The sequence below is a fragment of the Typopeltis vanoorti genome, chromosome 7, assembly GCF_054136105.1.
Source record: "Typopeltis vanoorti isolate ZY-2024b chromosome 7, IOZ_Tvanoo_1.0, whole genome shotgun sequence".
Lineage (NCBI taxonomy): Eukaryota > Metazoa > Arthropoda > Arachnida > Uropygi > Thelyphonidae > Typopeltis > Typopeltis vanoorti.
Window position 1 is genome coordinate 53,874,854 of NC_143555.1, and position 22,542 is coordinate 53,897,395.

General features: G+C 33.9%; 1 protein-coding gene across 1 annotated transcript in view; it reads left to right on the forward strand.

Moving 5' to 3' along the window:
• The window catches only part of Sesn (Sestrin), a 124,510-nt gene that overhangs the window by 84,512 nt on the left and 17,456 nt on the right, over positions 1 to 22,542 (forward strand). Inside the window, exons 6-7 of the mRNA XM_090395878.1 lie at positions 7,689 to 7,798; positions 9,762 to 9,987. Of these exons, the coding sequence (XP_090252004.1) occupies positions 7,689 to 7,798; positions 9,762 to 9,987 (336 nt within the window). The remainder of the gene's footprint in view (positions 1 to 7,688; positions 7,799 to 9,761; positions 9,988 to 22,542) is intronic.

Here is a 22,542-nt window from a genome sequence, read left to right on the forward strand (position 1 = left end):
AGTCCAAGATAGTACAGTAACATAATACAATAGATTTGAAATAAAAATATTGCCTGGTGCATAGGATTAAAAAAATTATTATGCTATATAGTTTGAAAGTAGGGAAAAAATATACAATCTACTCTGTGATATTAAATAGGTATTTTTATGGAGTCAGACTCATCATGGGAGACCCAATTTATTGACACATTAGCCATTATTCATACAATACATACCTATCATATGTCTCCTGAAATCCCATCATGGACGAAGCACTCGCAACTACTTCTGATAACACATTTCACCTATTCACCATCCTTAAAAAAAAAAAAAAAATCCTTATACTGCTAGCAAGATGTTTTGACCGACTTTTCTCTTATTCTATGGACATTTGCTCAGATCTGCTTTGTTCTGTCTTATATCAACTGTAAACTAGATATTCTTCTTCTGAAACAAGAACCAAATTTTAGAAGATTATCAGCAAAATCAGAAATAAAATTTGACTTAGCTAAGGAAACCCCCTATGGCTAAGGAGTAGCCATAGTATTCAACACAAAATACGAGGCTAATCTTCTTGAATGGCAGACAGTCTCAAGTAGAGTGCTGTGGGCAAATATCAGAATGGGGAACTGGACAATAAGATTTATTTGTGCCTATGGTCCCACAGAAGGTTCTACTCAGGTAGAAGTGGAGGAATTTTTTGAGGCTTTAGAAAAAGCAACTGACACAATGAAAAAGGAAAAGTTGGTCCTTGTTGGGGATCTAAATAGCAGAGTAGGAAATGATTGTGAAACATACAAAAATATTTTGGGAAAATTTGGAGAAAAGAGCAAAGCTAATAATAATGGCAAATATCTGTTGGATTTGCACTCAGGACATGGACTGGTTATTACTAACTCCATGTTCCAACATAAAAATGTGCACAAATTCACATGGAGAGAAGAGGCAAGGAATAAGAAAAGTCTCATTGACTATGTTATTGTTAATAGTGATGCTTTTTCCCTGGTGCAGGACATCAGAGTGTACAGAGGATTTGAAATTAGAAGTGATCACTATTTAGTCTTGAGCAGGATAAAATTGAATTTCATATTGAAAAGAATAACATGTAAGAAAGTTTTAAAGTGAATAAAAGTTGAGCAGCTCTCAGATGTGAACTGTAGACTAAAATACACAAAGATTATTGAAGAAAAAATGAAAGAGTTTGAGAACAGGAACCAAATCTTGGAGATCCAGTGGCAAGCCTTAAAGAAAACCCTGATTGATTCAGCTAGAGAGGCATGTGGTGATATTGTCTGCAAGGATAGAAAAATTAGAACTCCATGGTGGACATAGGAAGTTAGAGAGGCAGTGAAGGAAAAGAAGAAAGCAAATCAAAAGTTCCTCACAAATAAGTCAGCTTGTGCTCTTTGAGAATACAGAGACAAATGTAAGAAAGCTAAACAAAAGTCATGGAAACACTTTGGCAAGAACATAGAAAATAAATATCAAGAAGGCGGCAAAATATTCTGGAGGTTGTTGAAGAAGCTTAGGAATGGAGGAAAGAGTGCTGTAAAAGAAATTAGAGATGATAAAGGTGACATGAAAACGGGAGAAAAATATATCCTTGAAGTATGGAGTAATTAATTTGAAAAACTGCTAAATGAAACAAACAGTGATGACAGCACAGTGGTAAAAAATACTGACCAGGCATGCAATCAGGAATACATATCCATACTTGAAGTAGAACAAGCCATCAAAGGCTCGAAATGTGGAAAGGCAGCAGGAGGTAGATGATATTTGACCAGAAATGCTGAAGTATGGTGATATAAAAGTCTTACAGTGGCTGCACTGCATAGTGCAGAATGCCTGGACAGAGGAGACGAATTCCTAATGATTGGAGTAGAGCTCTCACAGTAGCCATATATAAAAAGGGAAATAAAACTGAATGCAAGAATTAAAGAGGTATTTCCCTACTGAGTGTTCCTCGTAAGATATATGCAAGTATACTTGAGAAACAGTTGAGAAGAATTGTGTAAGAAAAGCTTGGTGAAGAACAAGCTGGATTCAGGTCAAATAGAGGCTGTCAGGATCAGATCTTCACTTTACAACAAATAGTGGAGAAATCACTGGAATATAACAAAGATCTGTATTTAAGTTTTGTCGATTTGGAAAAGGCATATGACAAGGTGCTAAGAGAGAAGCTATTCAATATGCTACGGTTATATGGTGTCAATGGGGCATTATATCAAGCAATACTTAGTCTTTATTTGAGTTGTAAGTCAGCAGTTAGAATTGAAGGAAGTACAGGAAGATGGTTTAATATTAATTCTGGTGTGAGACAAGGGTGTACATTATTCCTTCTGTTATTCTTTATCTATATGGATCATATTATGAAGGAAAGTGGTATTAAACATGATATCAAAATTGGAGATGTTAATGTCTGCCTCTTTGCTTTATGCGGATGATGTTATACTTCTAAATATATCCACTACAAGTCTGCAAGATTCACTGACTAAATTGAATAATGTTGTAATAGATATGGTGTGAAGGTCAGCAATAAAAAGACAAAGACAATGAAAATAGGCAGAATCATTGAAAATGTCAACTGTGTTGTGAACGGAGAACCTGTGGAACAAGTAAAACATTTCGGCTAATTAGGCACGATTTTTAGTGAAGATGGTAAATTAAATATGAAAATAGACAACAGAATCGACAAAGCTGGTATGGTAGGAAGTCAATTGAATAAATTCATATGGAATAAGAGAAATTAGTCGGAACACTAAATTAGCTGTATAGAAGACAGTGTTCAAACCAGTTTTAACTTATGGATCTGAGAGCTGGTTAGAAGTAAAACAGTTGACCAAAGACTAGACTGCAGATATGAGAGTCCTGAGAAAGAATAGAGGTGTGAACAGGTGGCATCAATAGCAATATCATATTAAAAACGAGGATATTAGAAAAGAACTTGACATTGTCAGCATCCAGGAATGTGTTAGCAGAACTAATCTCAGCTGGTATGGTCACTTAAACAGAATGGGCGAGGAAAGATTAACAAAACAAGTGTTCTCTGCCAGGTTGGCAGGAAAACGTCCCAGAGGAAGACCAAGACATAGGTGGATTGATACAGTACAAAGTGCCTTAGACGATAGAAATATAAGATCTGATAATGTTGGAGTCTTGACAGTTAACAGACTGATTTGGAGGAAAATTGTAGATAGGAAGTTAGTAATGATTTAAATTTTTTCATGTAGTACTATCATATCCTGTACACCCCTTGAGGGTATATGTCAGGAATTTGATGATGATGACAAAGGAAGCCCCCCCCCCCCTCCCTTATTTAGAAAAATAACTGCCAGGTGGATAAGTTTAAACCAGTCCATGAAAAGAATTCATTAAATTATCGGAAGTCATTACATGTTCTTGGAAAATCTGAAAAAACAAACAAAGAATCTAAGTTGTGTAGAATAAATAAGAATTTAAGAATAAAAAAAATCTAAAGATGGTGAATATCAGGAAGCTGGCACAATATATTGGAGGTTAGCAAGAAAGTTTAAAATAGAAGTTGGAATTTTATTTTTCACTTGGTTAGACTATAATAAATTTAGTTTAATCCTTTATCCAATGTAAGCAAACAAAGTTTATGCCTGAAAATATCTTCAGGACTGGGGTAAGGTAGTGCAACTCTGAGCAAAGGTGGACCGAGCTCTCATCACTCCTTGTCTCAGTATCTCCCATAATGCAAAGGACATCTCCTTGCAGACATGTATACTAAAAAACGTTTAATTTTCTTGACCAAAAAGCTCTGGAATGAAGTTTAATGGGATTATATTGATCAAGTGCATATAACAAACAACTATGCTATACCAACTAGTTTCATCAACTAAGGCTGTTGGCATCTTTAGGGTACATAACTGATGTAAGGCACTAAAAAGTAAAAAACTGTTACAAACTATAATCAACCGATTGCAATTATATTAAACAAAGAACAGAGTGCGTACAATACATGCATAGAGCATGCATGTTATCCCTTGTTGTTATTTAGGAATGTTCTATAGTTGGCACTATAATTCAGTTCTGGCGAGTTGAGGGATCTAATAAGGGTCTTCCAGATCACGGGCAAGATTAGTCCTTGGTTCCTGTTAAGGTTTTGTATACAGCGGGCAACTGTTGTGGCCTCCTTAAAAATTTGGGAGCGGAAGTTCTCTTCTCCCGAATTTCAAGATGATATACGTTATATTTCTACCATCGTCATTCCATACTTAGGGACAGTTTCCAATAAGATTGCTAGACTCTTTAAGCTACATAAAATAAGAGTGGCCTTTAAACCTACAGAAACGATTAGACAATTCTTAAGATCTCCAAAAGATAGCCATCCTTTCTCCAAATATGCTGGAGTTTATAACATACCCTGCTCATGCGGCTTGAATTACATCGGCCAAACATAAAGGAACCTTGAAATTAGGCAAAAAGAACACATAGGTGACATCAATAACAGAGAAGAAAAATCGGGGTTAGCTTTTCATTTCTCAAGAACGAACCATGCCATAGAGTGGGATAGAAGCACAATTCCTTACATGGAGGAGGACTTCCGCTCCCGAATTTTTAAGGAGGCCACAACAGTTGCCCGCTGTGTACAAAACCTTAACAGGAACCAAGGACTAATCTTGCCTGTTATCTGGAAGACCCTTATTAGATCCTTCAACTCACCAGAACTGAATTATAGTGCCAACTATAGAATGTTCTATCATGCATGCTCTATGCATATATTGTACGCGCTCTGTTCTTTGTAATTGGAATATAATTGGAATCGGTTGATTATAGTTTGTAACAGTTTTTTACTTTTTAGTGCCTTATATCAGTTATGCCTTATACCCTGAAGATGCCAACAGCGTTAGTTGGTGAAACTAGTTGGTATAACATAGTTGTTTATTATATGCACTTGATCAATATAATCCCATTAAAAGTCATTCCAGACATGTATACTGCTATGCATTAAGGGAAGGGCCACTACCCAGACTGGTTTCAATCTTTATTGAGGTCTCATCAGTGGGAGGCAGACCCAACTGTGGAGATATTAAGGCAGAAGCAATAGGAGAGATCATATTTACCTATAGGAGTTGCCAACAGGTGTACCACCTTATTATTGAATTACCAAGCGGAATGGTGTAGTTTTCCAGTGGCTGTGCATAATTCAAATGCTAGAATAAGATGTTTTGGATTCCAACTCATTGATTTTTTTTTTTTTATTAAAAAAAAACACCTAAAACAACGTGCAGATTACAACAATTTCCGTGCTGAATGTTTCCGCAAAGATTTCTGCATACATTTTAGAGAAAAGGTTAAAAATTATAGGATAAAATAGGTGACATGTGCTAGATTTAGGGCAAGAAATTTTTTTAAGAGTTGAACTCAGAAGATCTTCAGGCATAAACTTTGTTTGCTTTCACTTGGATAAAGGATTAAACTAAATTTATTATAGTTTAAAATAGAAAGTATTGCAAAAGAAAGCAGAGATCATACAGGCTTTGTATAAGAACTGAAGATAAGGTTTTTCTGGATGTGTAAGATAAATTACTTTGAAAAAGTTATTATGTAAGATAACCACTGATAGTACAGTGGTAGAAAATATCCAGGAGGTAGCATTTAAAATCACCTGAGATAGAAAAAGTGAGATGCTTAAATGCAGATGTAGATATTTGTTGCTGAGTTGTTGAAATATGATGGTGTAGTTTTCCAGTGGCTGTGCATAATTCAAATGCTAGAATAAGATGTTTTGGATTCCAACTCATTGATTTTTTTTTTTTTATTAAAAAAAAAACACCTAAAACAACGTGCAGATTACAACAATTTCCGTGCTGAATGTTTCTGCAAAGATTTCTGCATACATTTTAGAGAAAAGGTTAAAAATTATAGGATAAAATAGGTGACATGAGCTAGATTTAGGGCAAGAAATTTTTTTAAGAGTTGAACTCAGAAGATTAAGAATTCTTTTAATTTTATTCATGTAGAAACATCTATTCAAAACACTAAATCTGTATTGTATAAAATAAACCTTTATACACTCGACTTTCACTATAGCAAACAGTATCAAGAACTCTTGTTGTAAGGTATGCCCCACAAATTTCAGAATTCCACACTCATGATGCTCTTCTAAAAGAAATCCACTATGCCGAATTATCCACTCTTTTGTAGTAACTAAAAGTTTGAATCAGCTGTACAGAGCACCACACAGCTAATACTTAAGTTGCAAATCAGAAAGTTAGAATTTAAGATATGCACTGATGTTTAATCAGGTATAAGGAAGGTTTTGTGCGAACTCCAGTGTTATTCAGTTTATATGGATCACATAGCATAGTATCCAACTTGATATTTAAATAAATATCAAGGTTTGTTATTTATTGCAATATTATAACCTGCACCTCTTCAAAATCTTTAGCTGGACGAAGTAATTGCTGTGACATATTTTTGAATTTAAAGCAGTAAGAAAAATATGACTATTCAAATAGGTAAAAGTAAAAACTAACTTTGTTTAGTCATGCTGGAGTATTATTGACAACACTAGGAAAGGATTAAAAACTAAAAGAAATGCACTTAAACGAATTTTAATACTTTTTATAATTTTAATGCTTATAATATTTCACATGTCACTGAAACAACTTCAAGGAGTACAAAGAACACATCTCTCTCTCTCTCTCTCTCGCACACACACACAAAAACAACACAATACTTAATGAAATACGAGAGAGATCTAAAGTCCTGTCTAGGTGGTACACCTTCTATGGGCATGTGAAGATGTCTGAGACAAAATATTGGAAGCATTAAAATTAGTTTTTAATTCTTGACTAGTGCTGTCAATAATCCATTAAACCTGTAGCATGATGTTCTCAGCACTTAAACCTTAACACACAATTTATTCTTAGTATAAAATGTTTCACATTTTAGCCTTTTTAGCTGAAAAAACTTAAATGAGAGAAATCAGTCAAAAGACATAGCTAGCATTATGTAGGATTATATGGATCAAAAAATAGCATTATATGGATCAGAAAGTTGGTCAAAAAGTGGAGATGGTTGTGAAGGGAAATTGTGGGGGTTTTGTAGGACTATATAATTGATGATTAGTAAAGAACTTGATGCTATTAATATTCATGGATATGTAAGCAATACTAAGGTATCACTTCATAATAAGGAATGTAGAATAAGTAAAGTAAGGTTAGCAGCATAAATGGTTTGAAGGAAAACTGTAGGCAAAAGACTCGCAGGAAAACTAAGTTGAGAGGCAGATTAATGCAATTATTGTTTCAGAAGACCAAAATTTATAATCAATCAAATCAGGCTTAATGACATCAGTTTTGGATGAAAATTAATCAAATTTATAAAAGTGATACCTGGTAGACTGTTTGAGGGTGCAGACCAGGAAATTTTGGCAAGTTTCATTTAGTGATATGTATAACTGTTGTTGTAGATTTACTAAATTAGATGCACTAACAATTTTTTTTTTTTTTTTTAATATGACTAAAGGAAAGTGTACAGAGAATGAAAGAGAAATGGGTTGTTTTGCTTTCCAGAAAGGAAATTCATTTTTTTTAAATTTGTGTAGAAATGTGTTCCAGCATATGAACATTGTCTTTGGTTTTGTTTGTGTACAAAGCAATTAAAAATATATAAAACGTAGATATAAAGATTTTAAATATCCTGAACTAACGTAGTCATTGAAAATTTTGTTTTCTTAGGATTATTCTTGGGATGATCATGGCTATTCCTTGTTGAATCGTCTATACAATGATGTTGGGACTCTTCTAGATGAAAAATTTAAAATTGCTTCAAATCTCACATATTACACGTGAGTTTTATTTTATTTTAATTTTTTTTATTAGATTATAATTTGAGATATTAAATTTTAAGTTATTTAGAGAAAGACTTATGATGTTAAAAAAAAAGGAAGATATTAGTAAAGAACTTGGCATTGTTGGGATTCTAGAATGTATGAATAAACATAATCTAAGGCAGTATGCCTAAATATAGATATGACCATATTGAAGACCTGACAAATAACAGGTATTTGTCAATTTTGTTATGCCATTTTAGATTGAGATGAGCAAGAGTGGAGATAGCCTGATGGTTGTTGGTCCGTGAATATCCATTTGAAGATATTGCCAATATAGACATTCGAAAAATTGAAATGTGATTACCCTTTTATTGTTATAGGAGATATGCTTAAAACAAAGCTTTGTTTTTGTTGGACTGTTTAAAAGAAAAACTGAAGAAAAAACGCCAAGATTGGCACACAAAAAAAGCGCTCTTTCATCAAGACAATGCACCCTCCCACACATCGGCATCGCAATGGCAAAATTGCACGAATTAAGGTTTGAATTAGCTCCACATCCACCGTATTTTCCGAACTTGGTCCCGTGTGACTTCTTGTTCCCAAACATAAAAATTTGGCTTGGTGGAAAAATATTTTCTTCGAATGAGGATGTCATCAAGGCTGTCAATGAGTAGTTTGCACAATTTGACAAATCCTGCATGCTTTTTAGATGGGAAGAAAAAATTGGAAACTTGCTGGACCAAATGTATAGATGTGGAGACCATGTTGAGAAATAAAGGTGATTTTTTTTCCAAAAAAATGTGTTTAACTTATTTTTTTACCAAACTTTTCAAACTACCCTCGTATATCAACTGAGCTATAGAGGCCCATCTGAGAGGATTATATTATTAAAAGTAAGTTGTATAGCTGTTAAATATTAATTTTATGACATTTGTTTGTGCAAATAGTAAGAGTAACAAGCAATATGTATGTGCTGAATGAAAAAGGCAACGAAACAGAATTTAACAAGTTATTTGTGTAAATTTTTATTTCGGAAAAAGATTTATGGATTAATATATAATTGAAATACAGCAAAAGCATAAAAATTTTTCATAAAAGCATGAATAAGTTCATAAGTTAAGGTTGTTTCAAATTTTTACAACAGTTTTTTGAATCTTTCCATGGCATGTATCCATAGTGGATGAATTAGTAGTGATCAGCTGTGAATCTAATGTTTGCATTCATAGTGGTGGCTATTGGTGAACTTCCAGGTGATGAAAACTGGTGGTTAAGGCTATGCACTAATTTAAAATACTATTTTTTTATTACTAAAAATTTGAACGTTTTAATCCATTTTCTGTATAGCTGCATTTGATTTTCAGAGGCCTTACACAGAGATAACATTCTTTCTAAGGTGAGATGCGAACTATATTATTGAGGTCTAGCCATTCGCTGTTTGTTTATTCTGCAAAATAGTGCCAAAGATATTAACATCTATCATAATTTTTTTTTTTTTTCATTTATATTTTTTCCTTCACAAAGCCTTGCATTGTTGATGGCTGAGTGACTGTCAGTGTTAATACTGTGTGAATTTCAGTGACCATCCTTTCATGCCATATTTCCTAATCCCCCCCTCCCCCCTTTACTGCATTAAAATAAAGACTATACCAAACAGATCTTTGTTACAGTTCGCAGTTCCTTTTAACAAAATGATGCGAATTGCAGCTGAATGCTAATTTTATAACTGGTTGTAGTAGACATTTTTACTATTATCATAACATTAAATATTTCAGATGTTGATGTGTAAGTTTGAAATGTAAATTGTCCATTAAATTGTTGCTATATAAATGCTAGTTCCTTTCTATAGTAGATTAGTTTTTAGCAAAACAGAGAAAATAGCTAAATATAAACATGAACTTATTCATACCTGAAAATTATCAATGGAATAAATCCACCTTCAGAGAAATTTAAATCACTATTTTGTTTTCCTTCCTTTCAGAATGGGTCAAAAAAGCAACGTGGACACTACTATGTTTAGAAGAGGAATATGGAATTATATACATTGCTTGTATGGAATACGGCATGATGATTATGATTATAGGGAAGTTAATGACTTGCTGGAAAGAAATCTCAAAACTTACATTAAAACTGTGTGCTGTTTTCCAGATCAAGTTCCAAAAATAGACTGTGACAGTGTAATGAGAGAATTCAGGCATTCTGAAAAGGTTAGTATGAAGTAATTTAACAGCTATTATGATGGTTATCAAAGTTGTTACCGTAGTTAAATATTACAGTGAACTCATTTGCCAGAAATGAGGTAAGTTAACTTCTACATGTAATGTTGTATAAATTAACTTTCCTTATTTCTGGCATGTATAAAAATTCTTCTACACAAATTTACTTAATTGTGGTCGTTCTTTATATAGTCACGAACTCAAAAGGCTATATAACATACACATATTAAGAAATATAAACACTGTAACACAAGAATATTTTAATATTTGCCAAGACTATCCTCAGTGGCTTGATGGGAACAGTTTTTACGAGGTAGAATACAAACAATTGATCATTCAAAAGTAGAACAAGCTGCATGATCTTACATGCTAAGCACTAAAGAGAGGTAAATTTCATCAGAGTGATAAATAAATTATAGGTATTAATTGACAATTTCATATAATAATCTTAATTTATAAATTCAATCAAAGATAACAGACTAATGTATGAATTAGAAGGTCTCAATTAAAAAACCTAGTGTGTTATCCGGATTAAACTTTCACATATTATTGATGAGGATAGACAATCATTTCGATTCAAGTTAGGGCATTGAATTAAGGCCTCAGCACTCTCTTTGAATAGGTGTTCGAATTTATAGCGACATCTGTGTAGAAGGTGATTCCTGGACCAGAGCATGTTTTGGCTTGGCTCTATCCCATGCTGCGCCAACCCAGACTTATCGGATTTGTTATGAAGAATGTTACGATTGATGTTCTTGTATTCTTTTTTCTATAGAGCTTCCAGTTTGTCCAAAGTACGACAGATTGCAGTTACAAGGAACTTGATATACACCAGGCGGCAACATAGTTGAGCATTTATCTTTAGAAGATGGGAAATATGTGGATATTTTGTTAATAGGGATATAGGTGGCTGTTAAATCATATTTCTTCAGAATTCTTGAAGTTGGTTCTGAGATTCCAGAAATATATGGAATTGGAACTCAACGTATTGATTCTTTCTTGTTCTGGATAGGATTGTAGGAATTGAACAGATGTTGTGTAGTCTTTTCAGAGAAGTCATTTAATTTCATGTGATGTTTGATAGTTGAAAGTTCTTTCTGTAATTCGTGGGGAGTTAAGCAATTAGTTCTAGCTTGTCGAATTAAACATTTTATAATTCCTGTTTTTTGATGATGGGTAGATTGTTTGAGAATGTAACGTCCAGTAAAATGGATTTTCTATGAACTGTTGTGGTCAGAATACCTGAAGGTGAGTGGATGAGAAGAATGTCTAAATAGGATAACTTGTTGTCTTTTTCAATCTCCATGGTAAACTTAATACGAGGGTGTAGAGAATTCATTTTGGATAAAAAGGAAGTTAAGGAATCTCTGTTGTTGTGAGGCCACACTGAAAAAATGTCGTCTATATATCTAACCCAAAAGGATGGTTGAGGGTATATATAAGGGGGACTGGAAAGTAATAAATTTTTTGAACTACATTATTAATATAAATTTTATTAAAGAACAAATTAACATTATTCAATTCTATAATCGCCATCGTTAATTATAACCTTATTCCAACGATCTACTAAGTTTAAAATTCCTTTTTTGAAAAACGTTTTCCTTTGGAGGCAAAAAATGATATCAAACTCCTTTGGACATTATCTTGCAAATGGAAGGTTTTATTTCTTATCCTGTGTTCTAAGGACCTGAATAAGTGATAGTCACTAGGGGCAATATCTGGCGAATATGGAGGATGTGGTAGAAGTTCCCATCCTAACTGCCTAATTTTTTCTTGAGTCATTCTTGCGGAATGTGATTTTGCATTATCTTGCTGCAAAATTACCCCTTTTCGATTGACAAGCGCAGGACGTATGATTAACAATGTTTTATGTAGTCACTCTAATTGTTCACAACAGATGGCTGCTGTGATAGTCTTACCTTGTTCCATGAGTTCGTAATGAATAATTCCATGAATATCCCACCAAATGCACAACAGAACCTTTTTTGGATGAAGTCTATCTTTAGGTGTTGGAGTTTGATTTGGAGAAAGCCACTGTTTTTTGAATTTATTATTCTTAAACAGCACCCATTTTTCGTCACCAGTTACGACTCGTTCCAAAAAGGGATCATTTTGTTGTCTGGTCAACAATGAATTGCAAATTGCCCGTCTCTGTGCTTTATTGTTTTCTGAACTCATGGAACAAGTCTTACCTTGTTCCATGAGTTCGTAATGAATAATTCCATGAATATCCCACCAAATGCACAACAGAACCTTTTTTGGATGAAGTCTATCTTTAGGTGTTGGAGTTTGATTTGGAGAAAGCCACTGTTTTTTGAATTTATTATTCTTAAACAGCACCCATTTTTCGTCACCAGTTACGACTCGTTCCAAAAAGGGATCATTTTGTTGTCTGGTCAACAATGAATTGCAAATTGCCCGTCTCTGTGCTTTATTGTTTTCTGACAGTTTATGCGGTACCCATACACCCTGTTTAAGAACCATGCCACTCTTATGTAAGTGCTCTTGGACAGTTGACCATAATGAATTAAAGCTCTCTGCTAATTCTTGTATGGTTTGTTTTGGGCCTGATTCAACGAGAGTCTTAAAAGCATCGTCATCTAGAGTAAGAGGTCTTCCAAATCGAAGACGATCAGACAGATCAAAATTTTTTCTGCAAATCTCCTAAACCATCGCTGACATTTGTTAACCTTCAGTATGTCTCCATAAGTTGAGCAAATGATTTTGGTAACCTCGGTAGCATTCTTTCCTTGGTGAAACAAAAACAGCATACAATGACGTAAATGGTACTCTTCAACTTTAAAGTCCGCCATATTAAAAAAAATAATCTAAAATTAAAAAAAACAACAGATTTTTTAAATAGAAAAGTAATGCTAATATTTAAATAAATATCAACTTTAATAATTTGTGTTATTTAAGAAAAAACAATTGGCTAAAAATGACCTATTAAAAATAATTGATTACTTTCTGGTCCCCCTTATAGATGAAAAAATGATGTCTTCTAGTTGTTCTAAATACAAATTGGCTAGAGCAGGTGAAAGTGGACATCCCATGACGATTCTTTCCACTTGGTTATAGAATTTGTTTTGCCACAAGAAAGATCCAGAGTGCATCACAAAAACAAATAATTTTTATGATATCTTGTGGGAAGATGTCCGCCAGTAAATGTGAGGTCTCTTTGAGAGATACATTGGTAAATAGAGATTCTACATTGAAGCTCACTATAACACTAACATCAATCATACATTCTTCACAACAAATCTGATACGTCTGGATTGGTGCAGCATGGGATAGAGACAAGCCACAACATTCTCTGGTCCAGGACTGGCTTTCTACACAGATGTCGCTATAAATTTGAACGCCTATTCAAAGAGAGTGCTGAGGCCTTAATTCAACGCCCTAACTTGAATCGAAATGATTGCCTATCCTTATCAAAAAATATAAGAAAGTTTAATCTGGATAACACATCAGGTTTTTTAATTGAGACCTTCTAATTCATACATGGGGTGCTTAAGGGTCAAAGCTGTATAACTGAGAGTAGACCTCCACATAGCCTTTAAAGGAATGCGGAGAACCGACCAGGGCTTCTGACCTAATGTCCAATCCTCACCTGCTTGTGGTGCACCCTGTTGGGTATCTACCTGGATACTGAACGAATGAGGATGGGCTGGCAATTTGGGATTTAGCTGACCAAATTGTATTCTTATTGGTTTAAACCAATATAGAAAATGATGGTACAACATGACAAAATTTCATGCTGGCTGGGGTGTCGCCCGGTTAAACAAGGCCCCCCCCCCGTTGTTTTCGCCAGGGAACCAGGGCGAACAGCGAAAAGTCAGCTACTGGAACAAATCTGAAAACACACCCCAACTCAACATCACCAGAGTTAAAGATCAGTACTATCAACATAAGAAGCCTGAATGGCAAAGAAATGGTGCTAGCTGAGGAATTAGATAAGTACCAGATCGACATAATAGGGGTGACTGAAACAAAAAAGACAAAAACTCGTGAGATCTTTCTGAATAATAAATACAAAATGTTATATTCATTAAATGACAATCAAGGAAAAGGAGTAGCCATAGTATTCAACACAAAATACGAGGCTAATCTTCTTGAATGGCAGGCAGTCTCAAGTAGAGTGATGTGGGCAAATATGAAAATGGGGAACTGGACAATGAGACTTATTTGTGCCTATGGTACAACAGAAGGTTCTACAAAGGTAGAAGTGGAGGAATTTTTTAATGCTTTAGAAAAAGCAACTGACACAATGAAAAATGAAAATGGTCCTTGTTGGGGATCTAAATAGCAGAGTAGTAAATGATTGTCAGACATTATTTTTGGAAAATTTGGAGAAAAGAGCAAAGCCAATAATAATGGCAAATACCTGTTGGATTTCTGCTCAGGTGATGGACTGGTTATTACTAACACCATGTTCCAACATAAAAATGTGCACAAATTCACATGGAGAGAAGAGGCAAGGAATAAGAAAAGTCTCATTGACTAGGTTATTGTTGATAGTGATGTTTTCTCCCTGGTACAGGACACCAGAGTGTACCAGAGGATTTGAAATTGGAAGTGATCACTATTTAGTCTTGTGCAGAATAAAATTGAATTTCTTATTGAAAAGAATAACATGTAAGAAAGTTTTAAAGCGAATAAAAGTTGAGCAGCTCTCAGATGTGAACTGTAGACTGAAATACACAAAGATTATTGAAGAAAAAATGAAAGAATTTGAGAACAGGAACCAAACCTTGGAGATTCAGTGGCAAGCCTTGAAGAAATCCCTGATTGATTCAGCCAGAGAGGCATGTGGTGAGGTTGTCTGCAAGGATAGAAAAATCAGAACTCCATGGCGGACACAGGAAGTTAAAGAGGCAGTGAAGGAAAAGAAGAGAGCATATCAAAAGTTCCTGGCAAATAAGTCAACTTGTGCTCTTATAGAATACAGAGACAAATGTAATAAAGCTAAACACTGTGTAAAACTAGCTAAACAAAAGTCATGGGAGGACTTTGGGAAAAACATAGAAAATAAATATCAAGAAAGTGGTAAGATATTCTGGAGGTTGTTGAAGAAGCTTAGAAATGGAGGAAAGAGTGCTGTAAAAGGAGGTAGAAATGATAAAGATGATGATTGCTAAATGAAACAAGCAGTGGTTGCACAGTGGTAAAAAAACGCACAACAGGCATACAGTCAGGAATAAAAGCCATCAAAGGCTTGAAATGTGGAAAGGCAGCAGGAGTAGATGATATTCGACCAGAAATGCTGAAATATGGAGCTAGCTTTTGAATAAAAAAAGTCTCACAGTGGCTGCACTGCATAGTTCAGAAAGCCTGGACAGAGGGATGAATTCCCGATGATTGGAGTAGAGCTCTAATAGTACCCATATATAAAAAGGGAAATAAAACTGAATGTGAGAATTACTGATGTATTTCTCTACTGAGTGTTCCTGGCAAGATTTATGCCAGTATACTTGAGAAACGGTTCAGAAGAATTGTGGAAGGAAAGCTTGGTGAAGAACAAGCTGGATTCAGGCCAAATGGAGGCTGTTGGGATCAGATCTTCACTTTACAACAAATAGTTGAGAAAGCATGGGAATATAACAAAGATCCATATTTAAGTTTTGTCGATCTGGAAAAGGCATATGACAAGGTGCCAAGAGAGAAGCTATTCAATATGCTACAGTTATATGGTGTCAATGGGGCATTATATCAAGCAATACTTAGTCTGTATTTGAGGTGTAAGTCGGAAGTTAGAATTGAAGGAAGTACAGGAAGATGGTTTAATGTTAAATCTGGTGCGAGACAAGGATGTACATTATCCCCTCTGTTATTCATTATCTATACGGATCACATTATGAAGGAAAGTGGTATAAACATGATATCAGAATTGGAGATGTTAATGTCAGCTCTTTGCTTTATGCAGATGTGTTATACTTCTAAACAAGTTTTCAAAAGTCCCTGACTAAATTGAATAACTGTTGTAATAGATATGGTATGAAGGTGAGCATTAAAAAGACAAAGACAATGAAAATAGGTAGAATCGTTGAAAATGTCAACTGTGTTGTGAACGGGGAACCTGTGGAACAAGTAAAACATTTCAGCTACTTAGGCACGATAGTAAAGATGGTAAATTAAATATGGAATTAGCCCACAGAATCAACAAAGCTGGTATGGTAGGAAGTCATTTGAATAAATTTATATGGAATAAGAGAAATTAGTCGGAACACTAAATTAGCTGTATACAAGACAGTGTTCAAACCAGTTTTAACTTATGGATCTGAGAGCTGGGTGAGAAGTAAAACACTTGACCAAAGACTAGAGACCACAGATATGAGAGTCCTGAGAAAGATTAGAAGCGTGAACAGATGGAATCAATGGCAATATGATATTAAAAACAAGGATATTAGGAAAGAACTTGACATTGTCAGCATCCAGGAATGCGTTTGTAGAGCTAATCTCAGGTGGTATGGGCAATTAAACAGAATGGGCAATGAAAGATTAGCAAAACAAGTGTTCTCTGCCAGGTTGGCAGGAAAACGACCCAGAGGAAGACCAAGATAGGTGGATTGATACGGTACAAACTGCCTTAGACGATAGAAATATAAGATCTGATAATGTTGGAGTAACAGACTGATTTGGAGGAAAATTGTAGATAGGAAGTTAGTAATGATGTAAATTTTTCATGTAGTACTATCATATCCTGTACACCCCTTGAGGGTACGTGGCAGGAATTTGATTATGATGGTTTAAAGTTGGAGTGCATTCGAATATGTTCGGTGTTGGACATTTAGAAAGACTGTTCTTTTCTGAGAAGGCACAGAATCAAGAAGTTAATGTATCAAATGAATAGCATCTACTTGTGAAGCAGAATAGCACAGCTAAATGGATTGTACAAAAGGAGAAAGATGGATACGAGGTTGAAGATGTGGTTGCAGCAGCACAAGATGATGGAATGCATAAAGGCGAGGATGAGATGGGTATGAATGGAAATTAGGATCAGGGAAACAGGAATGGTCAGACTAAAGGGAGGTGTGGTATAGCAGCTAGAATAGAGAATGTTGGTGCCGGTAGAATGACCTCAAAGACACAGGAATTGTTACATTTGTACACAAATGTAAGGAGTATTCGAAATAAGAGAGCTGAGTTTGTTGCTTGAGTCAGTATGCCTAAAGATAATTAGTATGAGTGAAACTTGGTTGTCTGAGGAGGATGCAATGTTGGGAATAGAAATGGAAGGATATATAATTTTCCAGAAGGATAGGAAGGTAAAAAGAGCACGGAGAATGCTGTTAATGATTGAAGGAATTGTGTCCACAAATTGTTCAAGTTGATAGTACATGAACAGATTTTGAATCTGTGTGATGTGAAGTTGAAATTAACAGGTTAGTATATCTGATAGGATGCTTTTATAGGTCAGGGAATGTAGAGAATATGATTGAGAAATGTTTAGGCAAATTGTTTGGGCATGTAAAAAGGTGATCCTGATGTGTGACTTTAATTAGGAATATAGAATGGAAGGAGGAGATGGTGTACAGGAATAAGGAAGGTGAATTTGTTGAATTTCTGAGAGATAAATATCTTAAGCAGCATGTGACTGAAGCAACTAGAGGCTTTAATGTTTTGGATTTTGTGGTAACTTCACAGGATGTAGTTAATGAGGTATTAACACTACAACTGGTTGGTGAGAGAGATCATTAGGTACTTGTTTGGGAAGTGGTGAAACAAGGAAAGGGTGCTGCCAAAAATGGATACATGTGGAAGAATGAGGTGTGTGATGATGGGATGCTCAGTAGTCAATTAGTATCAATACGTTGGGTAGATGAGCTGTGTAGAAAAGATGCTGAAAGTGCATGGAAATTCATAAGGCAGTATCTGACACACAATACCTAACTGCATACCAAGGGTTAAGTGAGTTAATAGGAGTGAAATGGATGAACAGTGAAATCAAGCAAGCTATGTTGGGAAAAGAAAATGCTGTGGAGGAGGTACAGGACAACTGGTGGTGATCAGATCCATGAAGAGTATAAAGTGCAGGCTAGGAAGGTGACGAGTAATATAAAGAAAGAAAAGGTGCAGTATGAGAGGAGATTGGCTGGTCAGGCCAAGGTTAACTCAAGGGTATTTTTCTGCTATTTGGCAAACAAGAGAAAGAATAATTATGTCAGGTTGACACTGGTGGATAGTCATGGCAGAAGAATAACAGTTGCAAAGGATACAGTGGAATTTTTGAACAAGCACTTTATCAGCATATATCATATTTAATGATTCTGATTCTGTGCAGTATATAGAAGGGAGGCAAATATTAGGAGAATTAAAAGTGAAAGAATCAGAGGTGTATCAGGTGTTGATTGAGTTAAATATTAATAAGGCTGTGGGAATGGGTGATATATCGCCATATATTAAGGAACGTGCACAACAGTTAGCTATGCCCTTCACCTGGTTGTTTAATGAAAGTCTTGCAGTGGGTAGGGTTCCTAATGAGTGGAAAGAAAGCAAAATAATGCCACTCCATAAGTATGGTTCTAAGACAGAGGTTTCCAGTTATAATACTGTGATATTCTTGGACTTGCCAGAAGTGTTTGATAGATTTACCACATAATTTGCTGTACAAGCTGCAGAGGATGGAATAGATAGTATATTGGTTAGATGGATTAGAGATTGGCTCTCTGAATGATACTAGCAAGTTGTGTGTGATGGAGAAGAGTCTTAAAAAAAGGATGCTAAAAATTTTCTGCCATTCATTTTCCCTATAATTTATTCTAATTCTAATACTACATGCAATTTTTTCAGAATGAGATCATTATGATCAAAGCAAACTTTTATGTGTGTATAGAAAGGCAAGAGAAAATATTTAACTTGCTAATATTTTTGCTAGTTTTCTACGTAGCATCTTCAGGTCATATTTAGGTACAATATAAATCCATTTTTTATGAGCATGCCTTTACTTTCCTTACAAATTGTTTGACTGGAAAAGAAGACTTGAAAACCCCCTGACATTTTTCTTTTTTAATAAAAAAGGAATTTTTTTCTTTTTCCAAATGTCTTTATGTAAAATTTGATTAGTTTAAAAATGTTTTCTTTTGCCATGATAAAAAATCTTGTTCATTTGATAACTGATTGTCACTATCAAAATCACTTTGCATTGGCTATAGTTAGTTACCAACTATAGCCAATGCAATGTCCCATACTCTTCCAAATGGGGAAATATACAATTTTGTACATATATTGCTTTCATAGAGTGTGTGACTAATTTAATTTCTAAGTTAATATACCTTGTACCAGGGACATTCCATATATGCATAGGGTTCATTGAACCTTGAGGAAATATTTTAAACTTAAGAATACACTGAGTGAATATGCTCATATTTTAAATGAAACTAAATGGATTTTGCTTATGCAATTTTTATATTAGCATAGAATTCTTTTCACCGTAGTGTCAAGGGCATCTTCAGTATGACTTTCAACTTAAACAACTAGAAGAGACTGAAAGATTCAACAACTTTACTTAATATAAAAATTATATAAAATCAATATTAAATTTCATGTAATTATTCATGGGTTACGTTCCAGTTTGTCATTTTATTGAATATGTTTTAACTCGCACTCACACACCTTAGATTAAATCTAATTGTGAGGTATTAAAATTAACTTATGGTGTCATCTCTGTCAAAGCAACACATTTCCCTATTCATACATATATCAAAAATTAGTTAGTACCTTAAGTATTTTGAATTTGCAAATACATAAATTGGTCTACAAACCTTTACATGAAGTTTCTTAATTTTTTTTTTTTTTTAATATATATATATATATATATATATATATGCTCTTAAGTTTTTGTTTTGAAATTAAGTGGCTGTAGCTGTTTCCTATCTGAAAAATTAAATTTTTTAAGAGAATTTTATACTTACTGTTGTAACTTTGTAACTAAATATAAGTAGAAAATTATATTGGGTTCCATTTTCATAAACAATGTCTTTCCTAGAGCAACATTTTTCTGTAATTCCTTTTTGAACATTTGAACATCTTCAGCATAAAACAGCAAACATATAACACCAGAATCACGTTGAACAATAATGTTCTGACAAGCAAACAATGTAACAAAAATAAGCTTTCAGAAACACTGTTTTTTCATTAAATAGTAAATGAATACTTCAATTTCACATGCTATATCTAATCTTTAGTTTATTTCCATTGGGAATAAATTGTCTTAATTACAAAATTCCAATTGTAGCATTCCTGGAAGTTTAAGCTATTTTATTTATTTATTTTATTTTATTTTTTTAAACAGCCATAGAAATAAATTAATAGATATCACTTTTAATATTGTAGAAAAATTCTCTAAAACCAGCATAGTAATTCTGATATGACTTTATTTCCAGGATTTCAGTTCAAGGAATTAGATTACAACTGTCAGAATAATGTTAAATTAATTGATTAATATGACAAGATTCTTTTTTTTTCTTGCCTGTGATTTGACAGAATGAATTTGGAGTGCTTTATTTTTTATGTCTGAACTATACATTTTCTCATCATCATCATCATCATCATCATAATCAAATTCCTGCCATGTACCCTCAAGGGGTGTACAGGATATGATAGTACTACATGGAAAAAAATTACATCATTATTAATTTCCTATCTACAATTTTCCTCCAAATCAGTCTGTTACTTGTCAACACTCCAACATTATCAGATCTTATATTTCTATTGTCTAAAGCACTTTGTACCGTATCAATCCACCTATATCTTGGTCTTCCTCTGGGTCGTTTTGCTGCCAACCTGGCAGAGAACACTTGTTTTTTCTTATAATGCAAAATTCCTCAGTTCAAACATTAATATTTCTTTATTAAAAGAAATAATGAAAAATTAATTGCAATAATTCAAACACAATGAAGTATTTCTTTTTCAAGTAAGATCTCAAATACTCCATTATATACAGGAAGATAAGGTGTAAGGATATTTGTGCACTATATTTGTTATTGTAATCTGTATAGGCCACATTATGAAGGTAAGTGACATTAATCCTGGTGTTCAGTTAAGACGTTCTTGAAGCAGATAATATTCCTGTATATAAATTTATAAGTTTCTGTGGAGAGTCTTGAGTTGAATGATTACTCTGACAGGTTTTGTATGAAAATCAGCAATAAAGACAAACTGAAAATAAGCAGGAATAGGGTTTACATAGCTTGGCTATTTGTACTGTTTAGTGATTTGAAATCATATACTGGAATAACAGAATAAGTAACTTATGCGGTGATTAAGGGTTAAAGCTTTATGACTGGGAGAAGACCTCCATGTAGCTTTTTAAGGAATGCAGAGAAAATTGGTTTTGGCACTCTTTTATATAGAGTGCCAAAACTAATTTTAATCTATGGATAAGAGATATGGGGTAGAAATAAAATGATTGAACCAAATGAAAAACAGCTATGAAAGTTCTGATGGAAAATGGGGGGGGGGGAATGAACAGATAGCATCTTTAGTAGAACCATATTAAGACTGAAGAGAACATTATATTAATAATCAGTAATCTGTAAGCTGAGCTTCATTTTGGAGTCATTTAAACTTCTGTTTAAATGAAATTATGAGATTAACAAAACAGGTGTTGAAACCAGAAATGGTACAAAGACCCAGGCAAAAGTCAAGATTGAAATCAGATGATGCTATCATTGGTTGTTAAAGATTGAAATGCAGGAGTTGGTCAAATCGGATTTTGATTAAAAAAAAAAAAAAGTAGATTCAAAAATAGTCAGGAAATTTTAATTTTCTTACTCTTCATTTTGGTACACTTCATATATATTGAAGTTTTTTTTCTGAAATATTTTTAATATTCTATAAATTCAAAATTGAGCGCAAGTTTTTGCATTCTAGCTTATTTTCAGTTACCATTGATTTTCATATAAAATTCATTATTGCAGTTATTGAATTTTGCAAGCTTTTGGAAACTTATGAACTTAAAGTTAAAAGCTTATCTGTATAAATTAAAGATTAACTTGAATATTTCCTATTTTGGTATCTGGTTTATCACTTTCCTATATCACACAGGATGTCATCTATTAGAAAGTCAAGAACCTAAATATCATGCATTTAAACATCAAGTTTAGTGTCACTAATACCTTAACTCATCCAAAAGCAGGGGTTGGGGAACTTTTTTACCTATTACCCCCAAAATATATTTATTTACGCTGACGTTATCCCCTTGATTTGAAAGGGAGAAATCATAGATTATTTAAATTCAAAAGGTTTATTGAATCTATTTATATGGAGAATACAATTATAAATATAAAAAGTATAAAATAAATGCGATAAAATAAATTAATATCCTAATTATGAAACAAAAGGATTTCTTTGAAAACTTTTTCACTTCAGGTTTTGGAGAAATGGTGTTTCATTTTTGATACAATAACATCAAAATTGGGGCATTTTGATGTCAGAGCAATTTGGATACTGTCTCCGGGGTCCAATCGATTTCTCTGCTTTGTTTTCATGTTCATTAGAGTGGAAAATCCTTGTTCACAAAGGCTGGTTGTTGCAAAAGGCAGCAAC